The sequence below is a fragment of the Pinus tabuliformis genome, chromosome 8 (assembly GCF_031772625.1).
Source record: "Pinus tabuliformis cultivar Carrire ecotype Pingquan chromosome 8, CPIR1, whole genome shotgun sequence".
NCBI classification, from domain to species: domain Eukaryota; kingdom Viridiplantae; phylum Streptophyta; class Pinopsida; order Pinales; family Pinaceae; genus Pinus; species Pinus tabuliformis.
The window spans coordinates 1,630,098,486-1,630,124,241 of NC_142294.1; the positions used below are offsets into that span (position 1 = coordinate 1,630,098,486).

The window sequence follows — 25,756 nt, forward strand, 5'->3', positions numbered from 1 at the left end:
CTGAATCAAGATTGAGTCTCCCAATTCTATCAATTACATCACTTAAAGCATCATCCGTTGTTGGAGTGTCATGCAGGGGAGATTGTTCTTCAGAAGGAGATTCCACATGTTGATCTAGTATAGGAATCCCCCCTTCAAGATGTGGAATCTGATTATCAAACTCTTGAAATGATTTCGGTTTTGTGAATCTATCCAAGCGATCAAGTTGCCGCTCAACAACACTGTCAGATTTGGATGATTCAAGAAAAATGACATCTCTAGATAAAACAAGCTTTTTATTTACTTCATCATAGAGGCGGTATGCTTTAGATGTGTTTGAATACCCCAGGAAGATACACTTACGACTTCTAGCACCAAGTTTGTTTCTATGTACCTTTGGTATTAAAGCATAACAGGTGGAACCAAATATCCTGAGATGTTTTACCGAAGGAACATGTCCATACCACAATTCATAAGGAGTCTTGTTTCTTATAGCACTAGATGGACATCTATTCTTTATATATGCAGCACATAGAACAGCATCAGCCCAAAACATTGTCTTTATATTTTTGAAGAAAAGCATGGATCGTACCATATTCAAAATTGTTCTGTTCATTCTTTCAGCTACACCATTCTGTTGAGGATTATAAGGCACAGTTGTTTGATGTTTAATCCCATGTTGGCGAACATAGTGTTCAAATTCATTTGATGTATATTCTTTTCCATTATCAGTGCGAATAGACCCAATATGAGATTGTGCATCATTTTCAATCCATTTATGAAAATTCTTGAATGTTTGAAAAGCATCAGATTTGTTCTTCAATAAGTAAACCCAACACATTCTGGTGTAATCATCAATAAATGTCATGATATATTTATTTCCATTTGCAGAAGGAACAGGCATTGGACCACATAAATCTGAATGAATAAGTTCAAGCTTCCTATGTGCTCTTGAATGTGAATCATGAAAAGACTGTTTGCTATGCTTTCCTAGAATGCAAGCATCACATTTTTTATGTTTTCTAGGAATTGTAGGCAAACCAGCAACACCATTTTTCTTCAACAAGCGGAGACTATCATAGTTTAAATGTCCAAATCTAGCATGCCATAATAAACTTGATGGAAGTGTACCTTCATCATGATGAGAAATATATGAAAAATGTTGTGCATGAGTAGAGGTTCCTTGCAGTTTAAGAAGTCTTTCTTCTTCTATACCTCTCATGACAAGTGAATGGTCAGATGCCTTTCTTACCTCAAGCTTTCCATCAAACATATGAATGGAGTGACCTTGCTGGCGGATGTGGACCAGGGACAGCAAGTTTCTCTTGAGCTGTGGGAGATATAGAACATGATCCAGAAGAAAATCTGGAAGACCAGGCAGTTTAAGCCTGATTGTGCCAAGCCCTGATGGCTTGATTTTTGACTGATCTGCAAAGTATACTGCTCCATCAACATTGTCAGTGAAATCTTCAAAAAATTCTTTCCTATAAGTCATATGACAGGTTGCTCCTGAATCAAGCAACCAGTCATTTTTCGAAGAAGCAAGTGAAGCATTAAACAAGTCTTCATTTACTCCAATGTTACATTGTGCCTCAATATAGTGAGCGGATTCAGGTGCTTTACCTTTGTCTGTGTCATCAGTTTTACCTTTCTGCTGGTTTCTTCTCTGCTCAACCTTGTCCCATGGTAGCTTGCATGTAGAAGCATCATGTGATCCATTTCGTTTGCAGCGAATGCAATGCAGATCTGCCTTTTCTACTTGAGAATGTCTGCCCCCCCTGCCTCTGAAGTATCTTCCTCTTCCTCTTCGTCCACCTCTTCCTCTTGCAGAATCTTGAGCAGGATGCTTTTCTTTGTGAGCAAGGCAAACAGTCTCTTCAGAAGATTCAGGGATTGTTTTCTTTCCAAAGGCTTTTTCTCTTTCAGCAAACTTTTTCATAAGAGAGTCAAAGGTTATATCTTTAAGGTTTCCATTTGCTTGTAAAGACTCAAGATAATTAGAGTAGGTAGGATAGAGTGCTTTGAGAAAGGCAATAAGAGAGATATCCAGCTCAACCTTAGTGGATTTTATATCATGCATTATAGACTTTATTTCAGATGCAAGAGCAAGAGGATCATTATTTTTCAGTTCAAGAGTGAAGAGTTTAATCATGAGCTGAACAACTTCAAGTGCAGAATGTGTATCATAGAGTTCTTTCAGCTTTTGTAAAGCTTCAAAGGCAGTGGAATAGGATGAAATATGACGACTTACTTCCTCATTTACAGATGCTGCGATCAATGCATAGGCTTTGATGTTCTTGTTTTCCCAAATGGCGAGTTCTTTGTCTGATGTGGGCTGCACAGGGTCTCTGTCTTCTTCTCCGACACACACTCCTTTCCACAGCTCATTGTAGATGAGGGTGTGTTTCACCATCCGAGACCATTCAGAATAGTTCTCCTTGCAAGGAGAACTATTCCGACCATAGAAATGATTGAATGCATTCTATAAAAATATCTCTGCTAAAAAAAAATTCTCTTGATAAAAGACTTCTGCTGGAAAAAAAATTCTTATGCCACAGCAAGACTTCTGCTGGAAAAAAATCTTATGCTACAACAAGACTTCTGCTGGAAAAAAAATCTTATATCATAGCCTTATGCATTTTATTTTTCTATTTGCATCAGCATCACCATTTCTTATATCACTACCACACTACTGTGTTTTGAGAAAGAAAAAAAGGCGCTCAAGGTATCTCTTCAACATATATCACTGTTACAATATTATGTTTTGAAAAAAAGAGGGCGCTCAAGATATCTCTTCAACATATATCACTGCTACAATATTATGTTTTGAAAAAAGAGGGCGCTCAAGATATCTCTTCAACATATATCACTGCTACAATATATATCAATGCAAAAAACTCAAGAATCCTTATGCATCACTTCGTGCAAGAGCTGCAGAGATTGTAAATACGATTGTACAGAACAATCCACAAAGTCAACAACTTATGAACAGAAACACGGATTAACGTTAAGTATCTCTCAGGCTTTCGACTCTAGGCTGCCGGTTCTGTTACCTCAGTGAAAATATATTAATGTCAAACCTTTACCGCTCCCAATGGCCGCATCTTTGTCAGACATCAATACCATAAAACGCAGGCAATGCGCTCAGGCAGCATTCAATACAACGCAGTCATCAATACCATAAAACGCAGGCAATGCGCTCAGGCAGCATTCAATATAACGCAGTCATCAATACCATAAAACGCAGGCAATAAAGCATACAAAACTCGCATTACTCCGCATCTCCACAAACAGGCCCGATCTACAGAAGTTTTCCGACAGTTGTAGGTTATGCCACCATTACAAAAACGCAGAATCTTGAACGCAGTCTTCATAAAATCATTGTGCATACCACAGTTCTGAGCATACCACAGTCACCATTACAAAAAAACGATACCTCAGTTCTCAGCATACCACAGTTCTGAGCATACCACAGTCACCATTACAAAAAAACGATACCTCAGTTCTCAGCATACCACAGTCACCATTACAAAAAAACGATACCTCAGTTCTCAGCATACCACAGTCACCATTACAAAAACACGATACCTCAGTTTTCAACGCAGCCACCATTGCAGTTACCATTAAAAAACGCAGTCTTCATTAAAATAAGACCGCAGCCACCATTACAAGAAATCAGTTTTGTTTGAATGGAAAGGGATAGTCTTTTACCATGGTTCGACAGCAGAGCTTCAACGCAGCGTTCCAGGGAATACATGAACGCATCAGGCTCAAAAACGCATCAACGCTCAGGTAAAAAAAAAAACGCACATCAATTACTCATGGTCAGAGGGCGCAGTCTCCAGAGGCGCTCAGGACAGAGGTTTCATGAGGCAGCAGAAACCTGGCAGAGGCAGGAGTTATTTCTGGGACCTGTGCTCTGATACCATGTCAGGCCAGGTTAACTCCAGAAATTATTGAGCGCAAGACAGAACTGGTTATCTTATTCATTAGCCAACTATTATTTATACATACACAAAACGGATCAGTTCATCTTCTAGATGACTGTCCAGCTTCACCTCATCCATTTCGGATTAGGTGTCAACATATATGTTAAATATGTTTTATTTTATGAGATTATCAAGTGCTATTTAATCGTTTGATTGTTAGTGAATGCAGGTTTCGAAGTGAAGGAGGAGCTCATCCGGATCAGCGAGGCTGGACTGCTACAACAGCGTTGGACTACAGGTAGGATCTAAACACTTGATTTCTCGTATAGTAAATGCATGTTTAGAGAAGGATTTCTCTTGTTTGTCTTGTTTGTCACTAGAGAGTCTTAGGCTCCTAGGGAGGTTGGTTGTGTCCGCACTATCAACTCTTTCCGCCTGACAAAATGGCGACTCCACTGGGGAATCCATTGATGTGAAAGTTTTTTCCTTTGTATGCAACTTTGATCTGAGAAAAGTCATTTATTTTCTGGTTTTTGCCTGTGTGACTTTGTATTTGGGTGGGCTAGCTTAGGGATAAATTAGATTTAGTTTTTCTTGGTTTTTCCAGTAGTACGCACCCTCTGAGTATTGCACAGTGCGTACCTGTACGCACTGTTGCTGTGTGCACAGAGCGGGCCCGCACCTGTCTTAACAGGTTGCCTGCGTACCCTGCTAAAAATTAAGAAATTTCCATTTTTTACATTTTTCCTCTTAGATTTTGCTTTTTCTTAGTTTTTACTGCCCAGATCCATTAGTCTCCTGTCAAAGATCTTCACCTGAACTTCTTTCGATAGCATTGAGTGTTTTAGTGGATTTCATAGAAGTTTAAGCCCTAGGGTTTGATTTTTGAGTAGGTCCTGTAGTGACTTTGGCGGTAGAAGTTGTCAAGCCTTAGATCTCTCTGGTTTTGTCAACCTTCTTAGGAGTCGGACCTGTCATAAAGTCTACCTGTGAGAGCAACTTACCTTTGAGTTGTCTCTTTGGCGAATTTCGAAGTGCTTGTTGATTGAGTATTGAATTCCATTTTACAAAAAGAACAAAAAGATTTGAGTTTTGTTTTGACTGGTTTTTTGATTCTGCATTAGCTGGTCCTTGGCTTGATTGTGGTCAAGTAAAACAACCTAGAATCATCCTTGTAGGCTTTTGCCTCGTTAGGTTTGCTTTAGAGTAAATTTATTTTTGATTTGCTTGTAAGTCAATTTTTCATAGCTTTTATAGATTTTGAGATTGATTTTCGTTAAAATAGATTTATATGCTTTATTAAATAAGAAAAAATACAAAATCATCTCCTTTGAAAAGTTTTGTTTCAAGTAGCTTTGGAGTATTTTGAAAGAAAAAGAATTTTTCGTGCACGTAAGGAGTGGTCATGTTTGTATGCTTGGAAAGATAAAGAGAATTGTTTCTTTGATTGTCTTTACTAAGAAAGTTGTTTTCTATAAAATTTGCATTTTCCAACTCTCTTAGTTAGGAGTTTCATTGAAAGAGAAAAGTAGCGTAAATCATCTTAGGTGCATCTTTGTAGTGGTTGCAAGTCGAGTCTACACACCATTGGTTTCATTTCCGCTACCTTTTGTCTTTAAGAAAAACCATAAAATTAACGCTTAAAGTAAAATCAACTTAGTAACTTTTATTTACTAGGGCTCTGAAACACCAATTAGATCATGCTAGTGTCTTGGAGTAGGAGAGTAATTAACTCTCCAAGACAACAAAACCAAACAAGTAGCTTATCTTGTGATAGAATAAATCCAATTGTCTCATTTGTACTCTGGGAAAGCTCCTCTTAAAGGAGAAGCATGAGCTCGTGTCCGAACCAGTGAGGGGATCAATCCTCCCTCGTTGGGAACGACGCCAGACACGCATGTATTACAAACGGTAAACCTCGGATTAACCATTGTCGAGGAGCCAGGGGTCACTTGTCGGTAAACCTTGGATTATTGTCAAGGAACCGGCAAGGGGATTGAGCTTGATACTCTGCCCTTGCGTGCTGTCGGAGTGTAGACTGTTCCCCCAGGTGCATTTGTTGCGATTGGTAACCTTAGTGACCATTATCTTTAGGATTCTACCGAGGTGACGGTGGAGGGAAGATCCCACTGTACCTGGAGCAGACGTCGGCTAGACTCACTTGGATTTTCCGGGGGGTTCACTTCACTCGAGACGGTTAAAGTGGAGGAACTTGTGCCGGTCTATTCATTAAGCAGGTTGCCGGGGTAACTGTTCCACCCGCCACTTCTGTACTGAATCCAGCGATGTTGGGTTTCATCTCCAACTAGCGTTTTCGGTCTGGAAGGCTACTGTTTGTGTTTGGTTTGACGCCCTATATTCTTTAGGCGTATGATTCAAATTTGTTTGGTTCTTTAGAGACTTTAGGTGGTTTGATTTGAGATTTCACTTTGTTTTCGTGTGTAGTAGTTAAAAGTTTTTAGCTGTGGCGGAATTACCGAGACAGCCCCGTAGACTTCGGGGCAAGTCACTTGAGATTGTTACCGGAACTGATTTGTTGAGGAAACTCTGTAGATCACGGGGTGGACCTCCTGAAGACGTCCCGGGTCAGTACGAAGGATTGAAGGTCCTTGTAACTCCTCCTAGTGGCAGTAGAGTAGGTTCACCTGAAGAAGGAGAGTCTTCCTTGGTAGTCCATCCAGATTACCAAAGTCTTGAGACAGGTTATAATCCCGAAGCTGTTACAGTTTCTGAGCTTGCTGGTAGTTTTTCATCTACTGGTGATATAGGCAAAGAACCTGAAATATCTGAACCTGTTACTCCAACTTCTAGTGTTCCAGATTCACCAAGAGTAGAACGAGTTATCACCGAAAATCTTCCTACTGGTTTGATTGCTATTGAAGAACTTGCTCCAGAGGAAGAAATAGGCGTTTCTAACCTTGAAGATCGACCTACTATTGATCTAAGGGAGCGTGAATCTATCTTTTACAATCCTCCTAGAAGTACTACTTGGTACCTCTCGTTAACCAATTATTTAGACAACTCAGGGGTAGGTTTTTCTCCACCTCGTACTCCTTTTCCACCTGGAGGTATTTATACTCCTGTAAATATGTCTGGTCAGTCGTCCATGTTTACTCAATCTCCTGAATCTTTCTTACACGGCGGTCCTTCTGTTCCCACCGGGTATCAGTCACTTAAAAAAAAAAAAAAAAAAAAAAAAAAAAGAAAGGCGACCAAGGGCTGAATCTCAGTGGATCGTGGCAGCAAGGCCACTCTGCCACTTACAATACCCCGTCGCGTATTTAAGTCGTCTGCAAAGGATTCTTCTCAACGACCGTTTGGAATTGAACTTCAAAGCTGCCCCGACCGAGATGCTTCACGGTCGCGGTTTGCAAATGACACGGGCCCCTGGGGGCGACAAAGCGACGCCCCTACTGCGGGTCGAGATACAGTCGAAGAGTGACATGCACCGCTTCTAGCGTGGATTCTGACTTAGAGGCGTTCAGTCATAATCCGACACACGGTAGCTTCGCGCCACTGGCTTTTCAACCAAGCGCGATGACCAATTGTGTGAATCAACGGTTCCTCTCGTACTAAGTTGAATTACTATTGCGGTGTTTATATAATAAAAAGAAGAAAATGCCCCGTCTCCGCCCCACGGAATAAGTAAAATAACGTTAAAAGTAGTGGTATTTCACTTGCGCCGAAAACGGCTCCCACTTATTCTACACCTCTCAAGTCATTTCACAAAGTCGGACTAGAGTCAAGCTCAACAGGGTCTTCTTTCCCCTGGAAACAATGGTAATAAACCGTTGGGTGTAGGAGACATTTACATGATGTCAGGTTCAGTTCCCGTTTCTCAACCTCAAGGTGGTCAATTACCGCCTGGGGGGCAGCCTCAATTAACGCCTGGGGGCAACCTCAAGGTACACAAATTGTGTCTGGGGGGCAGCCTCAAGGTCAGTATGTACCTATGGTACAATACATGCCTCATGGTCAACGCCAGCCTCAATATGTACCCCAGGGTCAACCTCAGTATCAATATTTACCTCAAGGGTATCAACCTCAAGGTCAAGGTCAACCCTAGTATCAGTATTTACCCCAAGGTTATCAACCTCAAGGTCAATACTCGAGTCAAGGTTATCAACCACCTCAAGGTCAGTCATATGTTCAAGGTATGGGAACTGTACCTTTCAGTTATCAATCCTATCCTCAATCCGGTTATGGATCTCAGTATCCTCAACCTGTTACGGGTCAATACCCTGGAATGATAGTGTGGGATCCATCACAAGGTCAACAGGTGTTGCAGCCAAGTATACAGTTGTTACCTCAAGCTGGACAACCCGTAGTTTCTGGTCCACCCCAGCAACCGCAACCTGTCCAGTCAAATGTTCAAACTTCTGTAACTTCGGTAGTTACTCAACCGCCAATTGCACCTAGTACTCCATCTCAAACGGCTGCTGCAACTACCGCAACATCTGCCGCACTTACTTCTGGAGTATCGACAACTCCTGTTTCTACTGTCTCTGTAACTACTCCTCAGACATCTTTACCCTTATCTGGATCTACGATTCAAACTACGGTTCAGATGCCTGTAGGTCAACCTAGTATAAGTACGGTTGTCACTACTCAACCACAATTTGTTCATCAACCGTACCAGGGACAGTACTAATATGGGCAAACTGTCCAGCAACCGATTTACCAGTATCAACAGTATCCTGGGTACACTTATCAACAACCTCAACAACCCCAGTACGGTCCGGTTAATCCTGGTTTTCCAGGAGGATATAATATCCCTAATGCGATTCCTGTTCCTAGTTATCCTGGATATCCTCCTCCTGGGACTGGTCTTGTGACCCAGAGTTTTAGAGATCCTAACCGGCAATTACCGTTTATCGCAACTTTGGATTTACCAGACTTGACGTGCCTAATGAACGATCCAATTCAATATCTTCCGTTCTGGCCGCCAATTCCAAATAAGTTGCCCAGTGATATACCCAAGTTCGAAGGTAAGTCTGGAGAGGATCCGTCCAATCACGTGATGACTTACCACCTCTGGTGTGCTTCAAATTCTATCTCGGATGATTCGATCCGCTTACGTCTTTTCCAGCGTACACTCATTGGTCTCGCGGCCAAGTGGTACATTGAGTTACCACGGGCCTCTTTTTACAATTTTAGCCAGTTAGCTACCTCGTTCTTAACTCACTTTCAGTTGCCGGTCAGATACGATAACGGCACGGAGTTGTTAACTTCACTAAAACAATCGACGTCCACGTATATTTCTGATCACATTCATGAGTGGAGATGTCGAAGAAGGTTAGTGAAAGTTTTTATTCCGGACCAAATCTTAGCTGAATGGTTTGTTAAATCATTATTGCCGAAGATTACTGAAGATGTAGCTAAGGCCGGAGTAGTTACTGAGGAGCAAGTCATTGCTCAGGCGCAGTACCTTGACTTAGTTTATACTCAGTCGGGTACGTTACACGAGAAGATCCCAGATATTCCAAAATCGAATCAAATCGCTGCTGCTCCTTCGGGATCTCATGCCGCTGATGGTATGATTGGCACGGTGAACACAAAGAGCAAGAAGAAATCTTCCAAGAATTCTACTACTCCTATAATCACCTTGCCTGATTCCCCGACAGGAGAGTCTTCTCCTGAACTTTCCGCCGATATTCACGCTGTAGAGTCATCTACGACCAAATCAAAAAACGGGGGAAAGAAGAAAGGAAAGAAGAAGGCTAAAGCAGACAAGGCTCCGAAGGAGAAAACAGAAAAGTTGGAAACCAATGACGAAAAGCGCAAACCTCGATATCCTTGTCTTATTTGTGAAGAGGATCATTTTACAAGAGATTGCCCTCATCGGGCCGAGGTTGTGAAAATAGTCAAAGGTTCTCCCACTCCTGCTGTGTTGAAAGATCCATTTCCAAAGCAGGAGAGTAAGATGATAGGTTCTTCCTCGACTTCCAGTGAAGAACCCATTTTGATGATGTCTCATGTGAGGATTGCGACTCGGTCGCAAGATTATGGTAGTAAGAATCCTGTTGATGGTAAGGAAGCAGAATCTTCTCATTCTAATCCATCAACTTCAGCTCCTGGTTCCGATCCACTACAGATCGAAAAACCTAACCCGGACTTAGTAATCAAACCGCCCACCAAGGGTGTTCTTCGAAGGTCTGCTTTCAATCCACATGCGAGAGCGGCCGAGAATTACAACATTGTTGAGGACTTATCTGTTTCACCCTCAGCAATGTCGGCTTTAGAAGCGCTGCAATCATGCCCAGCACAACAAAAATTACTTTTGTCGGCTATCGAAGCTGTTGATGTTCAGGACCCGAATCTGATAATCTTCGATCTAGAAAATAGTACACCGCGCCTTCCCCATCAAATGGCTTTCCAGATTCCAGTGATAGTCAAAAACAGGCCTATTCATCGGACTGTAATTGATGAGGGAGCTTCCACGAGTATTATGTCGATTCAGTGTTGGAGATCGCTTGGTTCTCCTTCACTGAACCAATCCCCGACCATCCTTAAGGCCTTTGATGGCCGTGGGTTCCGTCTGTTTGGTATTCTACAGGAATTGCCTATAGGGGTAGAAGGTAAAACCGTTAGTCTAGATGTGGAGGTGGTTGATGCCCCTCTAGACTACAACCTTCTTTTGGGTCGAAGTTGGTCATATGCTATGACAACGGTTGTTTCATCGGTCTTCAGAGCAATAAAGTTTCCACATAACAGCAAGATCGTGACAATTGATCAGCTGACATACTTTTCATCCGACCCAGCCTCCTCAGAAAGTATCCAGCATGTCGGTAAGACGACAATCCCTTACAGGGACGTTGGCGTAGGTTTAGTTAAAGATTCCGGTTTACTGGGAACTTTTCCTTTCCCTCCAATCAACGCAGACCCTTCATTTGCATCAATTCATATGATTACATCAGACACCATTATTTACGACGATCCTTGGATTGTCCCACCTGAATCTGAGATAGACTCATTCGGTGATACTATGCCTTTGAGTCCATATGAAATTACTTATGAAGCCGTCATGTCTTTTACCGACTCGCGTTCAACCCAAATCGACCAAATGAATGTGGTCAGTGAGGAATCACTTTTCACATCAACCTCAGAACGGATAGCGTTTCACGAAGTCGTGTCATCTGACGAGCAACTTTGCGAAATCCTAAGTGTAGACGATCTACCATGGGAAGATCTCCATCATAGATCTTCGTTTTTACCTGAGGATGATGCTTTTGAAAATGATTTTTCATCTATTTTTACCGCTGAATATGTCAAAGACGCTCAGAATCCAACGAAACATTCTGATTCAGAGTTGAATTTAGGGAATATTTCTCGCACTATTCCCATTGACATTTCAGTGAAGCCCGGAATTGAAGAGAACATTCATATAGGTGCCTCATGTACAGAAGATGAAATTCAAACTTACAAGGCCCTATTCCAAGAATTCCGCGACGTGTTCGCCTGGTCTTAGGAGGAAATGCCAGGAATCGATCCTGCCATTGTTGTTCATGAAATAAAGACCTACCTGGACGCTAAACCCGTCCGGCAACGGTTGCGTCAGATTCACCCTAGAAAAGCGGCTGCGATTAAAGCAGAAGTCGAGAAGTTGTTGAAAGCAGGTTTCATTTATCCAATCCCGTTAACGAATTGGGTATCGAATATTGTTTCGGTTAACAAGAAACAAGGAACAATAAGAATATGTATCGACTATAGGGATATAAATCGAGCTTGTCCAAAAGACAACTATCCTACGCCTTATATCGATCAAATCATTGATGATTGTGCCGGAAGTGAAATGTTTTCCTTTATGGATGGTTTTTCGGGCTATAATCAAATCAATATTCTACCTGCCGATCAACCAAAAACGGCATTCATTTGTCCATGGGGGACATTTGCTTACTGCAAATTACCTTTTGGGCTTAAGAATGCCGGAGCCACTTTTCAACGGGCGATGTCTTATGCATTTCATGACATCAAGCACATTGTGCAACCGTACCTCGATGATTTGCCTGCTCATTCTTTACATCGAACTGATCACCTTGTCCACTTACGAGCAATCTTCATGAGGTGTAGGCATTATCGTATTCGGTTGAATCCCCACAAGTGTGTCTTCTGTATAGAAACAGGTCGATTGCTGGGATTTGTTGTTTCAAAAGCCGGCATTCGCGTCGATCCCTCGAAGGTCGAAGCTATCATCAAATTGCCTCCTCCTTCGAGTTTGCACCAACTCCAAAGTTTGCAAGGGAAAGCAAACTTTTTACGCCGATTCATTCCAAACTACGCCGAGGTCACTAAGGGTTTTACACGGTTGTTGAAATAGAATGCTCACTTCTTTTGGGACGAGATTGCCCAACAATCTTTTGATGCACTTAAGCACGCATTGACCCATGCACCGTTGTTGCATCCTCCCAACTACAACCAGGACTACTTCTTATACCTCGCAGCTTCGCATTCCACTATTGGAATGGTGTTAGTCCAAGAAGATGAATTCGGAACGGAACATGTGATATATTATCTTAGTAGGACGTTAAACCCCACTGAGCTAAAATATTCGCATGTGGAGAAATTGGCCCTGGCAGCCGTTCAAGCTGTCCAGCGTTTTCGTCACTACATTCTTCTCCGTAAAACTACAGTTATTTCGAATTGCAACCCTATGATTTATATTTTGACAAAACAACTGCTAGGGGGAAATTACTCTAAATGGATCGTTATCCTGCAAGGGTTTGACTTGGAGTTCGAGAAGTCCAAGTCTAAGAAATCCTTAGTTTTTGCGGAATTGATGTGTGATTTCCCGCATGCTGACACAGAAACTGTGGCAGAAGAGTCCATTGCGGACGAATCTTTGTTTCTTATCAGTACTTTAGATTCGTGGTATGGGGATATAATCATCTATCTCCAAACCCAAACCTTTCGGCCTGAAGCTTCAAAGTCGGAACGTCGAAAAATTCGGTTTCAATCCCAGCAATACAGAATTATTGGAGATACACTTTATCGCCGGGGGGCAGACTTAGTTTTTCGACGTTGTTTAACTCACGAAGAGGCTGAGAGGGTTTTGAATGATTGTCACTCTGGAGCATGTGGCGGTCATATGGCTGGGTATGCCACAACTCAGAATGTGTTGCGTGCTGGCTATTTCTGGCCGTCCATGTTTAAAGATTGTATCATTGCGGTCCGAAAGTGCCACAACTGTCAAGTGTTTGATCGCAAGATGCGCGCACCACCTGCTCCTCTCCATCCTATAATTTCCGTTGGTCCTTTCGCCAAATGGGGTATCGATTTTATTACTTGTAACCCTCACTTGGCCGGGGGGCATGCGTATATCATCCTCGCGGTTGATTATTTTACTAAATGGGCCGAGGCGATGCCTACATTCGACGCAAGCGGCAAAACAGCTGCAATTTTCGTATTCAATCACATTATAACTAGGTTTGGTGTCCCGCAAGCAAACATCACTGACCATGGGAGCTATTTTCGAAACATCATGATGACTGAGCTTACAAGCCAGCTTGGTTTACGCCACGATAGCTCTACTCCTTATTATCCGCAAGCCAACGGTTTGGTTGAGTCTATCAACAAAGTTCTGGTTATCATGATCCGACGAATCATTGGTATTCATCGGTCAAATTGGCACAACATGTTATTTTCAGCGCTATGGGCATACCGAACTTCAGTGAAAACTTCAACAGGGTTCACTCCTTTCCAGCTAGTTTATGGTTTGGAAGCTGTGTTACCCATTGAATGTGAAATCCCATCACTTCAAATGGCTGTCGAATTACTCCCAGCTACTTCCGAAGAGGAGAAACGTTTATTATACTTAGCTCAATTATATGAGACTCGACGTGACGCTGCATTAGCAATCGAGACTCACGCCAAGCGAATGAAAGCTCAGCATGATAGAAATGTGACCCCTCGAAGTTTTTCGGAGGGAGACCTAGTGCTATTATATGATCAAGCTAACGATAAGCTAGGTGCTGGAAAATTCGTTCCTATGTGGCATGGACCCTACATTGTAAAGCGAAAGCTAGCAAAAGGGGCCTATGAGCTGGTAGATTTTGATGGGGACTCTTTGGGTAAACCCAGAAATGGACTTTACCTAAAGAGGTATTATGCTTAAATGATGGGTATGGAGAATTTTTAGTTAGGTTAGGTTTTCTTTCTAGCTAGTATGTTTGTTAGTTTAGATAGTGTGCTTAGCTTAAAAAGTATGTTTTTCGTCGTTATTCTGGCTTATCTTGGTTTTACTCTTGATATTGCAGATGTCGACGCCTCTCCAAACGTACATTGGATTTGCCGATGGTGCTTGTCGTAGTACACGGAATATCTCTTCCGTAGCTTGGGTTATCTATTCGCCCTCTGACGAGTTAGTTTCTATGCATGGGGTGAGCCTCGGTCAAACGACGAACAACATTGCAGAATACAGTGTAGTGGTTGAATTATTGTCTGAATCCATTTCATTTGGAATTCGACGTTTGATAGTGAGGTTAGATTCTGAACTCGTTGTATTACAGCTTAATAGAGTATATGCCATTAGAAATCCTGTGTTATTAAGGTTGTTTTTGAGAGTGCGCCTCTTGGAACGTGAATTTGATTACATTGAATATCAGCATATTCCAAGGTCTTTAAATACATTAGCAGATGCAATTTCTTCTCGAATGTTGGACAGATATTTGCGATAATCATGCAAGTAAATTTAAAAAACATTTCATCACATATGTTAAAACAAGATAAGCCGGTAATAATGATATATATATATATATATAGATAGATAGAAGTGTGTCAAAAATATACATCGTCTTCGATCATAGGTTGAAAAACACCTTATGATCGGCAAAATGATAAGTACAAAAAACCAAAAATGTCATATGTGTCTACAAAAGTGACTAGCCAATCACTGGTGGTGCTCTCTATACGAGACCACTGCCCACGCTACTCTACACAGGAACCTCCTAAAAGGTCCTGGGACTGCGACCACATAGCGCTGAAGTCGAATGGGAATGTCATCTATGGTGGTCTCTGGTATACCCGCTGTCAGACGCTCTAGATCTTGTTCCAGCTCGGCTAAGGTCTCTGCGGCCGCATCTTGTGGGGCTGGTGCTGGTACAGCTGGTACTCTCCTCTCAAAATCCCGGAGGTTGGCTGAACGCCGTGGACCTACATCTGCATTTTGAAAATTTGTGCTGTCAATTTTGAGGCGATATATATAAAAACAAAAAAAAATACATAATTTAAAAACTTGTGAAGAATGAAATACCTCTGTCGTCCCACTGTTCTCCTTGTGGAAGAACCATGTCCGGATCATTCCGAAAATCCATTCCGGCATAGGGAAAATCCTGAATAGCAAAGACCTGGCCCTCTAGCCAGTGAAAGTAACCATCAGGAAATCGAACAACTGTCGCGCCCTCATCAGGATGCCGGGCCATTACCGCAACCCATCTCGTCAACTTAGGCTCCCGAGGAGCCCCAACTGGAACAGTAAGATGCTGGGGGATCAGCATTGGAACTCTCTCTAAGGAAAAGCTCACAACTAAAGGCCCATATTCAAAAGTCTTCAGTTGTCCGTTCTTTGCCCTGGTTAGTTGGCCCTTCATATTGGCCAACACAGCATCGCACCAGTTGAAAATGGTGCCTCGGTAGCAATCTATCGCCATCCGCATTTGGGACCCGGTGGCAATGTGTAAGGCGGCTGCGCCGCAGAGTCTGGTAACAGTAAAGGCTATCACCATAAGTTCGGGCAGGGATATGTACTTGATTTCTATCCCTTTCTCCTAGTTCTGATTGTTGCACCACTCTAGCCGGAGGCTAGCAAGGGATTGGCCACCCGGCCTAGTCCTGGACAGAGTCAGTTGCTCGCCCCTATTTGGCAAGCCAGAGAGAAAGTATATGTCGGAGGGCTCTATCTCGAGCTGGTTCTCTCCGATGTAGAAGCATTGATCCTGAATGTTCCACCTTTCAACCAGCCACTCAAGGAATGGCACCTAGCCCCTCATGCCAGGTATGGCCCAGTATTTGTACAAACCGCATGCTTTTAACACATCAATAGAAGGTTGATGACCAATTGCGGCCAAATCAACGTCCTCGTGTTCTCTTTCTCTCCAATCTAGCATGGTGAATGCCCTACACACCAAAAAACAATAGTTAGAATTCATTAGAAGAAATTTGATTGGTTGAATTTGGAGTTTGGGGTTTCAAAATGCGTGTTTCACGGGGTACGCACCCCGCGTTCAGAACACAGAGCGGCGGTACGCAGCTGGTCTGAAGGCGGGCTGCGTACCCCGACCTTTTTCCTATATACAAAAAAGGTCGGGGTACGCAGGTCGCCCATGGGGCACCTGCGTACCCCGAGAAACATATCCTAAAACCCTAAACCCCCTAAAAAATCAAACTAAAACCTAAAAATGAATTTTAAACGGATGAAATTGAAGAGGAGGATGTTGTGGAATACCTGAAAGAGACGGCGCTCGATTCTGACGGTCGGATTCTCCGCAATGTCCACAGGAAGTTTTCTTGTCAAAAGCCCTTTTCTCAACCTCAACAGTAAAATGGTAAAATGACATGGTAAAAAGTCTTTTTATAGGTTTTTTGGATGAATGAATGCTAAGTTTGTTTATTTTTCACCATGGAAAGATGCTTTTCAATGTATTTTTGCCCATCTTAAACAGGTATGAGTAATGTGTTGTTTCTGTGCAAGACAAAGGGACTTTAGGGTAAATTATCATTTTTCACGAACCAAAACATCTGAGTCATCTTTTAAGCTCTTTTCTGACTCCTAAAATATGAAAAGATTGCCGAGCGTTTCTTTTACACTCGTTAAAACGAAATTAGAAGACGGTCTCCTTTTAGCTCTTTTCTGACCGTAAAAAACAGGAAAAGATTGCTGGGTTTTTGTCGTTTCAAACTCGATACGGAAATAAAACGACGTGTCCTTGATCGCTTTTTACTTTTTAGGTCAGTGGCACTAATCATGAAAGTACTCCTTGGTCGCAAGATCAAGCGGTTCTCCCAGGTATTATTTTATACTTTTTCGGGCTTGGGGGACACAAATTTACAAAAAAGTTCAACCTGGAGCCTTCTTAAGTTTTTCAGACTCTCTAAAATTGAAAAACGCCGAGTTTCTCCTATACTGGGCTCGTTAAAAGTTCATAGTAAAGGACCTGTTCAATTACAAACAGGAATGAACCACTCCTTCCTAGGGTTCGATCAAAACTAGGTTGGACTCATCCGAAGGATGAGCTTATAATCAAGCATATGTTATCCTCCTCAAGCTTGTTAAAAATAAAGAGGTACTTACCTGAAATGGTGGGGGAAAAGAGAGAAGAATGAACCAATTTGTCATCCTTTGTTACAGAAGAACCTTATCACCGCTCTTGGACACGACACTTTCCGTTCACCTGGGTTGGGAAATCCTTTGCCTTAAAAGTTGATCAAACCACTTTGAAAGTCTTCAACCGTTTCCGGGTATTAACTTTGGGTCAATCGTCACCAAACCATCTGTCGTGTCGTTATGTGTTCAAGAGGTCTCTGCAAATAAACCATTCATATGCAAAATACTTGTCATCCATTTGACCATCCCTGAGTCAGTCCTTACAGCAACATTTCTTCAACTTGAACAATGATTTCGTGTTGTGGGCTTGCCTGCAATGGGTCGCTTTCTATCGACATCAGCACATTATCTGGAAAGATGACTTAGAAATCGACAGTACCTTGAAGTCTGCATGCATCAATGGCAGGTTTCTCGCCTTTGACGACAATTTACATCATTGATTTTCGATAAGATGATTCCGTGACATGTTCGACATCAACTCATTTTTTCACATTTCATGGATTGTACTTGGTACTTTGAGAACCATTGACATCATTGGTGGTCTCTCTCACACTTGTTAACGGTTTACATCATTGACTGGTAATCAAGTGGTTTCTACCATGCTCGACATCAACTCATTTATTCGCATGGCTAGAATCGTACCAATTCGGGAAGTAGAAATGGAGACCCTGGATCTAGTTCCCACCATCCAGGCTGCGAGGAGTTTTGTATTCATTATATAGTAGACCAATTATAAACAGATGGTTGCATCCATACTGTGTCTACGCAAGTCTATGATTATGATGTACTGCAAGATCATTCCTGTATCAGAGTAGTTAGTCTGTTAGTTAAAGTTTTGATCTGAGTATGGGAATGCCTACCTCAGCAATGATATAATCTTATACATGTATTTTGTGTTGAAAATTGCAGGTTCTGACCAGGCTCTCCACGAGATAATCCTTGAAATGATAAAGCGCTTCACCCTTCCTAGATAAAACAAAACCCTAATCTACTACAGGCTTCGCACTTTAGGGGGCAATCTGTTACACTAAAAAATGTCACCATGGCTATTTACAGTTAGTATGGCTCTATCAACAGTGATGTTATCCTCCTGGGCAAGTCTTATGCCTCTGCTCTCCATGTCAAACTCCAAAAAGAGAGAAAGTCTTTGTAAATGTGTTTATCTCTGGGTACGCAGATTCTCTCGGCCTTACCTGCATATACGCACCTAATGTTCACAAAAACTGCGTACTTGTACGCTCTGTATGTAAAGGGGCAGGTGCGTACCCCTGTAAAGGTTAAAAGGCGCGAGTTTCATCTTTAAAAAGTTACTTGTGGTCATTTCTAGAGCATTCTAGAAGGTTGTTCGACGTGTATTGAGCGCCTCTAGATGGTTCATGTACCCCTATGATAGAGGAACTTATCCCATCAAGAGAGGAGCTATCCCATCCAAAGAGGGGATTATCCCATTGATGGTGGACCTGATTAACTTCCTCTTGAGCACTATAAATACAGGCATTGGGCCAGAAGGAGGGGAGGTTGAAAGCTAAACATTTCTAAGGGTAGATGCTGCTGGAATTAGGACTCCCATTTAGAAGCTTGTGAGGAGAGATTACCATCTTTGCTTGTTCTATTTGGAAGTGGGCGAGCTTTGTCAAAGTAAAGGAGAACTCTTGATGGACACTGGGAGGGACTTGCACAACACCAAGGCTTAGGTTGTAATTGTTCCTTTTGTTTCCTATTAATGCAAATGAGTCCATTCTTCTCAATAACTTGTTATTTATGAGTTGTTTCATGTACTCCTTGGTCTATATGTTAAATATGTTTTATTTTATGAGATTATCAAGTGCTATTTAATCGTTTGATTGTTAGTGAATGCAGGTTTCGAAGTGAAGGAGGAGCTCATCTGGATCAGCGAGGCTGGACTGCTACAACAGCGTTGGACTACAGGTAGGATCTAAACACTTGATTTCTCGTATAATAAATGCATGTTTAGAGAAGGATTGCTCTTGTTTGTCTTGTTTGTCACTAGAGAGTCTTAGGCTCCTAGGGAGGTTGGTTGTGTCCGCACTATCGACTCTTTCCGCCTGACAGAATTGTTGGTGTATTCTTGAAAATTTTCAAGTGGAATAGTGTTATTAGGCAAGTTTTGTAAGATTCTAGGCAGTTCCTACCTAAATCAAATAGGTTCATCAGAACTTTTGTGCCTTGTATTTGTAATTCCTCTTTTATTAATATAAATTTATAGACACTCTTTATAAAAAAAAAGTAACTTAACTTTTTTTTTACTTTCAATTACTTTATCTCTCTATATAAAACTATGTAAATTAAAGTGAAAATGAAGTATTTGATTAATGGTTGATATTCATTTTTTTTTGCTATCATTATTTTTAATTTGTTAATATAAGCTTTATTTTATTATTTTTAAATATAATGTTTCTTGATAATATCTCGCTCGTATAAAAATAATAAATATATATTTATTTATCATATAATTATATTTATTTTGAGCTATTAAGAGAAATAGTTATTATTCTCTTCACTCAAATTCAATATTTATTAGTAATATGATGTAATGGCTTTGAGTCTATTGTTTAATAGTAATTCTTAGGACTGAAACACATGTAACATAAAACAAAAATTACAACAAATGTACATTCACACACATATACACATATATATCAATTGAGATTATTTATATTGGTTGAGAAAAATAATTGGACCCTCCCCACCGAGATTAAATTCCCACACATTATAAAATAAACTTTAATTTAATGACTTCAAACCTATACCATGATGAATATATATTTAGGCCGATAGGCCTTCCTATTGAAACAGACTTTCGTCGTTATTTTCATTGTCAGGTTGACACCTGGCGCGACCTTTCTGCGTTCCACTGACATACGATATTCGTCATGGTCCCTTCAATTACTCTGGCCTCAACCGAGAACTTCTGCAGCTAGCGCGAGTTGTATTGCCCAGGTCTCGCAAAACCTCTGCAGCTGGCGCGAGTTGTATTGCTGGAGTCTCGCGAAACCTCAACGGAAACCCTCTCAAGGTTGCACAATTGCAGTTCTTCTTATCGATTCTGGTGGAGTGCTTATTAGCCGACTCTGTATGTCTCAGGTTCGAAGGTATTTTGCAGAGGAAATCGCAGCTGTAGGCGCTTGGGCGGCTTACCACCTACTCTGGCTCTCAAGAATGGTGCCTGCAGCCATTTCTGTTTTCAGCCAACAGGGCTATGTAACAGTAAATACAAGTATCGATTATAACTTTACTAAACTGTATATTGAATGGGGTATACGCCATACGGCACTGCATAATGAGATCTCCAAGAAATGACTAAGGGGCCCCTCGGAGCTAAACTGCTTTTTATGGCTTCTGGAATGCTACAATCTCGCAAAACATCCTGCCATTGTGAAAGTAAGTAACGTTGCTTTCTTCTCCTCTCCTGTATTTTTAGTTTCTGAGATGATGGGTGGCTGAAGATGCTTTGGTTTTTGGGGATATTTTCATCGCAGAGCCTGATACCAATCCTGGGACCAGATATTGTTCTGCATGGAATCAAGCTGTGGAAACCCACAAATGAGACTGCAAGGAGATTGCAATTGGACGGTCAGTCAGGACAATGTGATGAGGTTGCCAATGTGGTTTTAGGAAGCAATGCTAGGATTTTGAAGGGCTCACAGATGTATACGGGCAATTTGAGACAGAGACTTTTAAGTAAGATTGCTGCATTGGATACCTACCAAAATCATGTTCATGTAGAAGATGTAAGGTTCTCTTTGGCTCTAGTGTCTTTTAGTTTACAGTATTGCAGGACACACACATAAACTTATAGGGTTGACCTTTCAGGAGCAACATTCGCTCATGTATAATCAAGAACGAACCTTCTAACCAAGGTAAAGGACATTACCTGTTTAGGTCCTGTTCATCTTTTTGAAAGGTAAATGAAATGGTGTCATTGGTTGCCATCTGAAAGTTTTTGGTGCCTGGAGAACAGTTTTTTTGACTTATAGCTTTATCAGTGAGAAAGGTTTCATATCAAATTTCCTCGTGGTTTAATTACATCATACCCAATGAAAAAGAAATTTTTAATAAAATTTGGGGTCTGTCAAAAATTTTGAAAACGGGATATCCCATCGCGGCACAACTATGAATTTAATACAACAAAGACCCATCTATATTCTACCCTTCAACTCAATTTAAGCTCCGACATCTCTGAATTCACGGTGTCTGATCAGCTTGGATATGGCCATGGCCGATATCTCGTTTACTGGGACATCTCAGCTTTTGCAGAGGAAGAAGAACGTCTCTTTATATCGTCTGAACAGTTCTTTCTTGCCACAAAAACCAGCCACGTTCTCCTTCAATGTCAATACAGAAAAATGTTTTCCGTCCATGAAAGTTGTCTGCTCAGTTGCTCCAAGGTAAAATCCACACTGGAAAGGCTATGGTGAAATTCTCTGATTTATTGTGCAGTTTGGTGAATTGTTTAAGTGTCGTTATTGGTATTTTTGTAGCCAAACTCAGGCGCCAACCCCTGCACCCACTACCACCCTGACTCCGGACGGGAAGAGAACAGATTGCTTTGGCATTTTTTTGTCTTACATATGATCTAAAAGAGGTGAAATTTTGCTATTTACTTTGTGTATATTTGATCTTTTTATTTCAGTTTCCTGACTGCTCACACAATCATTGTTTCGGAATTGTATAGCTATGTTATATTGCTCTGTTGATAGAATAAGTACATGTAGTCAATAATCATGTAATTATTTTGATCATATCTCATAATTATGTGATTACGTAGACCTGTAGACTTTACCTGAGCTGTCATTGGTAGCTAGCATATGTCTGATCTTGTTTGGAGAAGCAATTTGCTGTATAATAAATGGTTAGTTTGATCCGGTTGTTACTGATTGTTATTGTATTGAGAGATGTGACGTGTAACTCTTGGTGTGTGCCCATGGAATGTTGTATTAAGTGTATTGAACATGAACACTAGTCCAGACCCATTTAACTCGAGTGTGACATACAACTCAAGAATGTCTATATTGTAGCAATGTTGAGTTGCAGGCCTTTTGATTCCCCATAATATGGTATTTTCCTCTGCAAGAAAATTTACATTCTTGGTTAACTCCACAACTTAGGATAACGGGTGTCCAACTGCTATGGTTAGTTTGTCTTGCCCACAACCCTCCAACCAAGGGGTTGCTTTCTTGTCTCCTTCCCACAACTTTGGGGTTACAATCTTACACCTCCTACAGGCATACAATTGCAATCTACTTAAAACCCCGCTAGCCTCGGGTCGTTTGTAACCAACTCTGTATTTTTTTTCCCTAGCTCTACAGCCTATCCAACTTTGCAAATCAAACTTTCCTTGTCCAACTCAGATCAACCTTTTCCCCTACAAGTTGAATGTCCTCATCAACTTTTAATTGAGGGAAATTTTCCTATCCCTTCTATTAAATGTACCATTTATTAGACACTCAGAGTTCTCCCTTCTTTCCAATTTTGAATAACTCTATTTCATTTTACCAAGTCTACCTGCTTCTCTTCCGCAACACTTTACCTTTCTGCAACACTTCCTGTTGATAAGACAGTCCCTGTTGATAAAGATGGTTCAGAAAGCTTCAATTGATCTATATTCACCACAAAACAAATGCCCATGTACGAGGCTAATGCTGATTGGAAAGAGTGTCTCTGCAATCTTCTCTAGAATCTCAAACGGTCTGTATCTAATTGTTTCGTTTCTTATGTGGGAATTTAAACTTTTTTTTTTCGAAAAGTGCAATCATATTTGGTCCCCATCTGAGAGGTATGTGCTAATCCGATGCTTATCATGCCTTTTTTGTAATTGTCGGAGAATCTTGCAAGTTTTTTTTGCAACTACTCCTACGTTTGCTAGGTTCACTTCACAAAATTAACAACGTATGATCATTGGTTCAGCTTTCTCTTGCTTGTTTGAACCCTCTTCTAATGCCTGGTAAGGTAAGTCAAAGGGGCTTGATAGAGGAAATACCAAGCAAATAGCAAACAGAGACATTTGAGTGGATCCATGGGTGTACTTTAATAGAAGTGTCGAATATAAGGAATATGCTTTGTAGCATCCCCATGCTCCCACTGGGCACTAATACCCCTATATATTTGATAAATTCCAATAATAATAGAAATAGATCTCAAATATACTAGAAACATTAAAGGTATACTAGATTTGGAATTGGGAAAAACTCTACAGGTACAAAAAGATAAAGATATTCAATTTTTTTTTTAGGAATACAAAAGTACAAAAATTTGTGAAGAAATCAGTGAGGAAAGTTTAACTCACAATTATTTTGAGCGAACCTCTGTTAACTGTTGCAAAACTGAACTCTTATATATTTTGTTGCACCTATCATAGAATTCACACGAGACCTATAGACATTTGGGTTCAAGATGCTTAGAGATGGTTTTCTGTAATTACGTGATCTCACCTAAAGTATTACTACTATGGATTAACCCTTCAGAATTAGTGATTAACCCTTCAGAATTAGTGTTGGTACGTGGCATGTGATAGTTTTTGGTTCAGGATGATTTTGCTATGTTGCAATTGTTTCTGGTAGATATAGATTACTATGGATCATTCAAACTTTTGTGAGCCAAGTGTGTACATGTGTCATGAAACAAGAAGACTTAATTCTGTCAGAAAGTTGGGGATTATGGTGAGTGCTTGTCACAAATAAGATAGATCCCTTGTTTTCTCTACTATGGAAGATGCTCCAGACACTCACAATGGGTTGCACACTGCTATTAATCTGTATTCTATTACAAATGGGAGGCAGGAGGAATGTAACTGTGATGGCCTCTGTTGCTTTTCCTGGGATGAAAGAGCAGTATGAGACGCTGAGATTGACCCCTGGGGCTTCTGAAAAAGATGTGAAGAGAGCCTACCGTCGCCTTGCGTTGCAGGTATGCAAGTATCCATTTGAAGCTATGTCTCTTACTTTCAAGATCAGATATTTTCAATAAATCTTCCATTTCTGAAGCAAATAGAAAAAGAGATACAGGTTTGAAATAGAAATTAAAAATGTCAGACTTCACACATTCTTGAGAATTTTTAAGAAAATTTGTCTGGCAATATCCCTGGTCATATATAATGTCAGAAAACATTAATATTGCACTCATATGTTGATATAATCTGCTTACAGTATCATCCGGATGTTTGCAAAGGAGATGTGCGTGGGGTTCAATTTCACAAGATCAATCAGGCTTATGAGGTAAATTGCCTGCCTAAGAGTAATCTTTATCTATATGCATTTTCATTCTGTAATATGGGACTCTTATGCAGGCCCACGGTTTTCTGATTGTTGTTACTTTTGTGATAATGAGCAGACGTTAATGTCCAGTTTAGCAAAGGCAAAGCAGCAAAGTTATTCTGCTGATTACTCTGTCGAGGGCATGATGGGAATCAATAACGCTTATTGGGACGAGTGGGAAGAATGGATGGGATGGGAAGGAGCTGGAACCCTTGATTATTCCTCTCATATTAACATTTATGCCTGATGAAATTTTATCATAGACTGTGTAGGTGTCTATTGTCCGGCCTTGCAAACAGTTATGGCCTCTCCATTACCGATCCCATGTTGACTGTTATGGGCTATCTATAAAGTTCCTGCTATTGGCAGAAAAACAACTGTTTTAGAAAGCCCATAAAGCTTCTTCATTCATCTCCTGGAAATACAATATGTTCTTCTAACTCTATAGTTGATTTTATTTATCTTCCGTTGGTTTCCATAACACAAAGGACTTACTGATCCAGATGAAGCAACAGCGTTCTGAGTTGTCTCTGTTTTAGTGAGTCATTTGATTTGGTCATGGGTCCTGATTATTAGACTACCTGTACATATGTTCTGTTCATTTATACTCTCAACTACTTGTACATACCTGCGGGATATCTCTCTGGACCATGTGATTATTATGGGGATCTGCTCTTCATTAAAGAGCTCCTAACTATTCTTCCTGCAATTTGTAATGACATTCATTTAATGGAAACCATTATTTTGATTAAGAGATCTTTGATCATTGAGATCAAATGTTGTCGTTTCATTACATAATGCAAAATTTCTACATATTTGATCCTTGGGACATAATGAAACCGTTTCATTCCATAATGAATTTTTCTATTGTATATCATCCTGAACAAGGCATTATTCTTGGCTGTAACTATAGGCAATCCCTGCCTGTATTTGCAGGATTCAAATGTTGTTAAGTTTTACCATTAATGTTAATTTTATATGTTTCATCTGGGACTAAGATATATTCAATCAATTAGTTTTGAGTATTTGCTTTCTAGATTGTTACCGTGACAAATCTAGGGTAATCCCTGACAAATTATGCTTGGGGCTATAATTGTGGAGCCATTGAGTGCAGAATTGATGCGTAGATCCTGTAGCAAGAGAGATCTAAACTGTGCAGGGCGATTGAAGTAGGCAAAGTGTCCAGGTTACAGATGTAGTGGCGAAGAGTGGCCAACAATGGGGTGGCACTAAAACTACTTATGTGATAGATACGG

The 25,756-nt window shown here is 40.8% G+C and overlaps 1 protein-coding gene and 2 long non-coding RNA genes across 3 annotated transcripts; all 3 read left to right on the forward strand.

Moving 5' to 3' along the window:
* The first annotated feature begins 20,500 nt into the window (after nucleotides 1–20,500).
* Nucleotides 20,501–20,942, forward strand: LOC149242348 (uncharacterized). Its single transcript, XR_016245717.1, has 2 exons — nucleotides 20,501–20,628; nucleotides 20,727–20,942. It is a non-coding gene; the product is annotated as an uncharacterized LOC149242348 (long non-coding RNA).
* A 380-nt stretch (nucleotides 20,943–21,322) lies between these two features.
* LOC149242349 (uncharacterized) lies at nucleotides 21,323–21,833 on the forward strand. Its single transcript, XR_016245718.1, has 2 exons — nucleotides 21,323–21,635; nucleotides 21,729–21,833. It is a non-coding gene; the product is annotated as an uncharacterized LOC149242349 (long non-coding RNA).
* Nucleotides 21,834–23,724: 1,891 nt separating this feature from the next.
* Nucleotides 23,725–25,254, forward strand: LOC149242350 (chaperone protein dnaJ 8, chloroplastic-like). Its single transcript, XM_089367676.1, has 3 exons — nucleotides 23,725–24,153; nucleotides 24,393–24,461; nucleotides 24,577–25,254. The coding sequence occupies exons 1-3, from the start codon at nucleotides 23,959–23,961 to the stop codon at nucleotides 24,745–24,747; spliced, it is 435 nt and encodes a 144-aa protein (XP_089223802.1). The 5' UTR covers nucleotides 23,725–23,958; the 3' UTR covers nucleotides 24,748–25,254.
* Nucleotides 25,255–25,756: the final 502 nt, after the last annotated feature.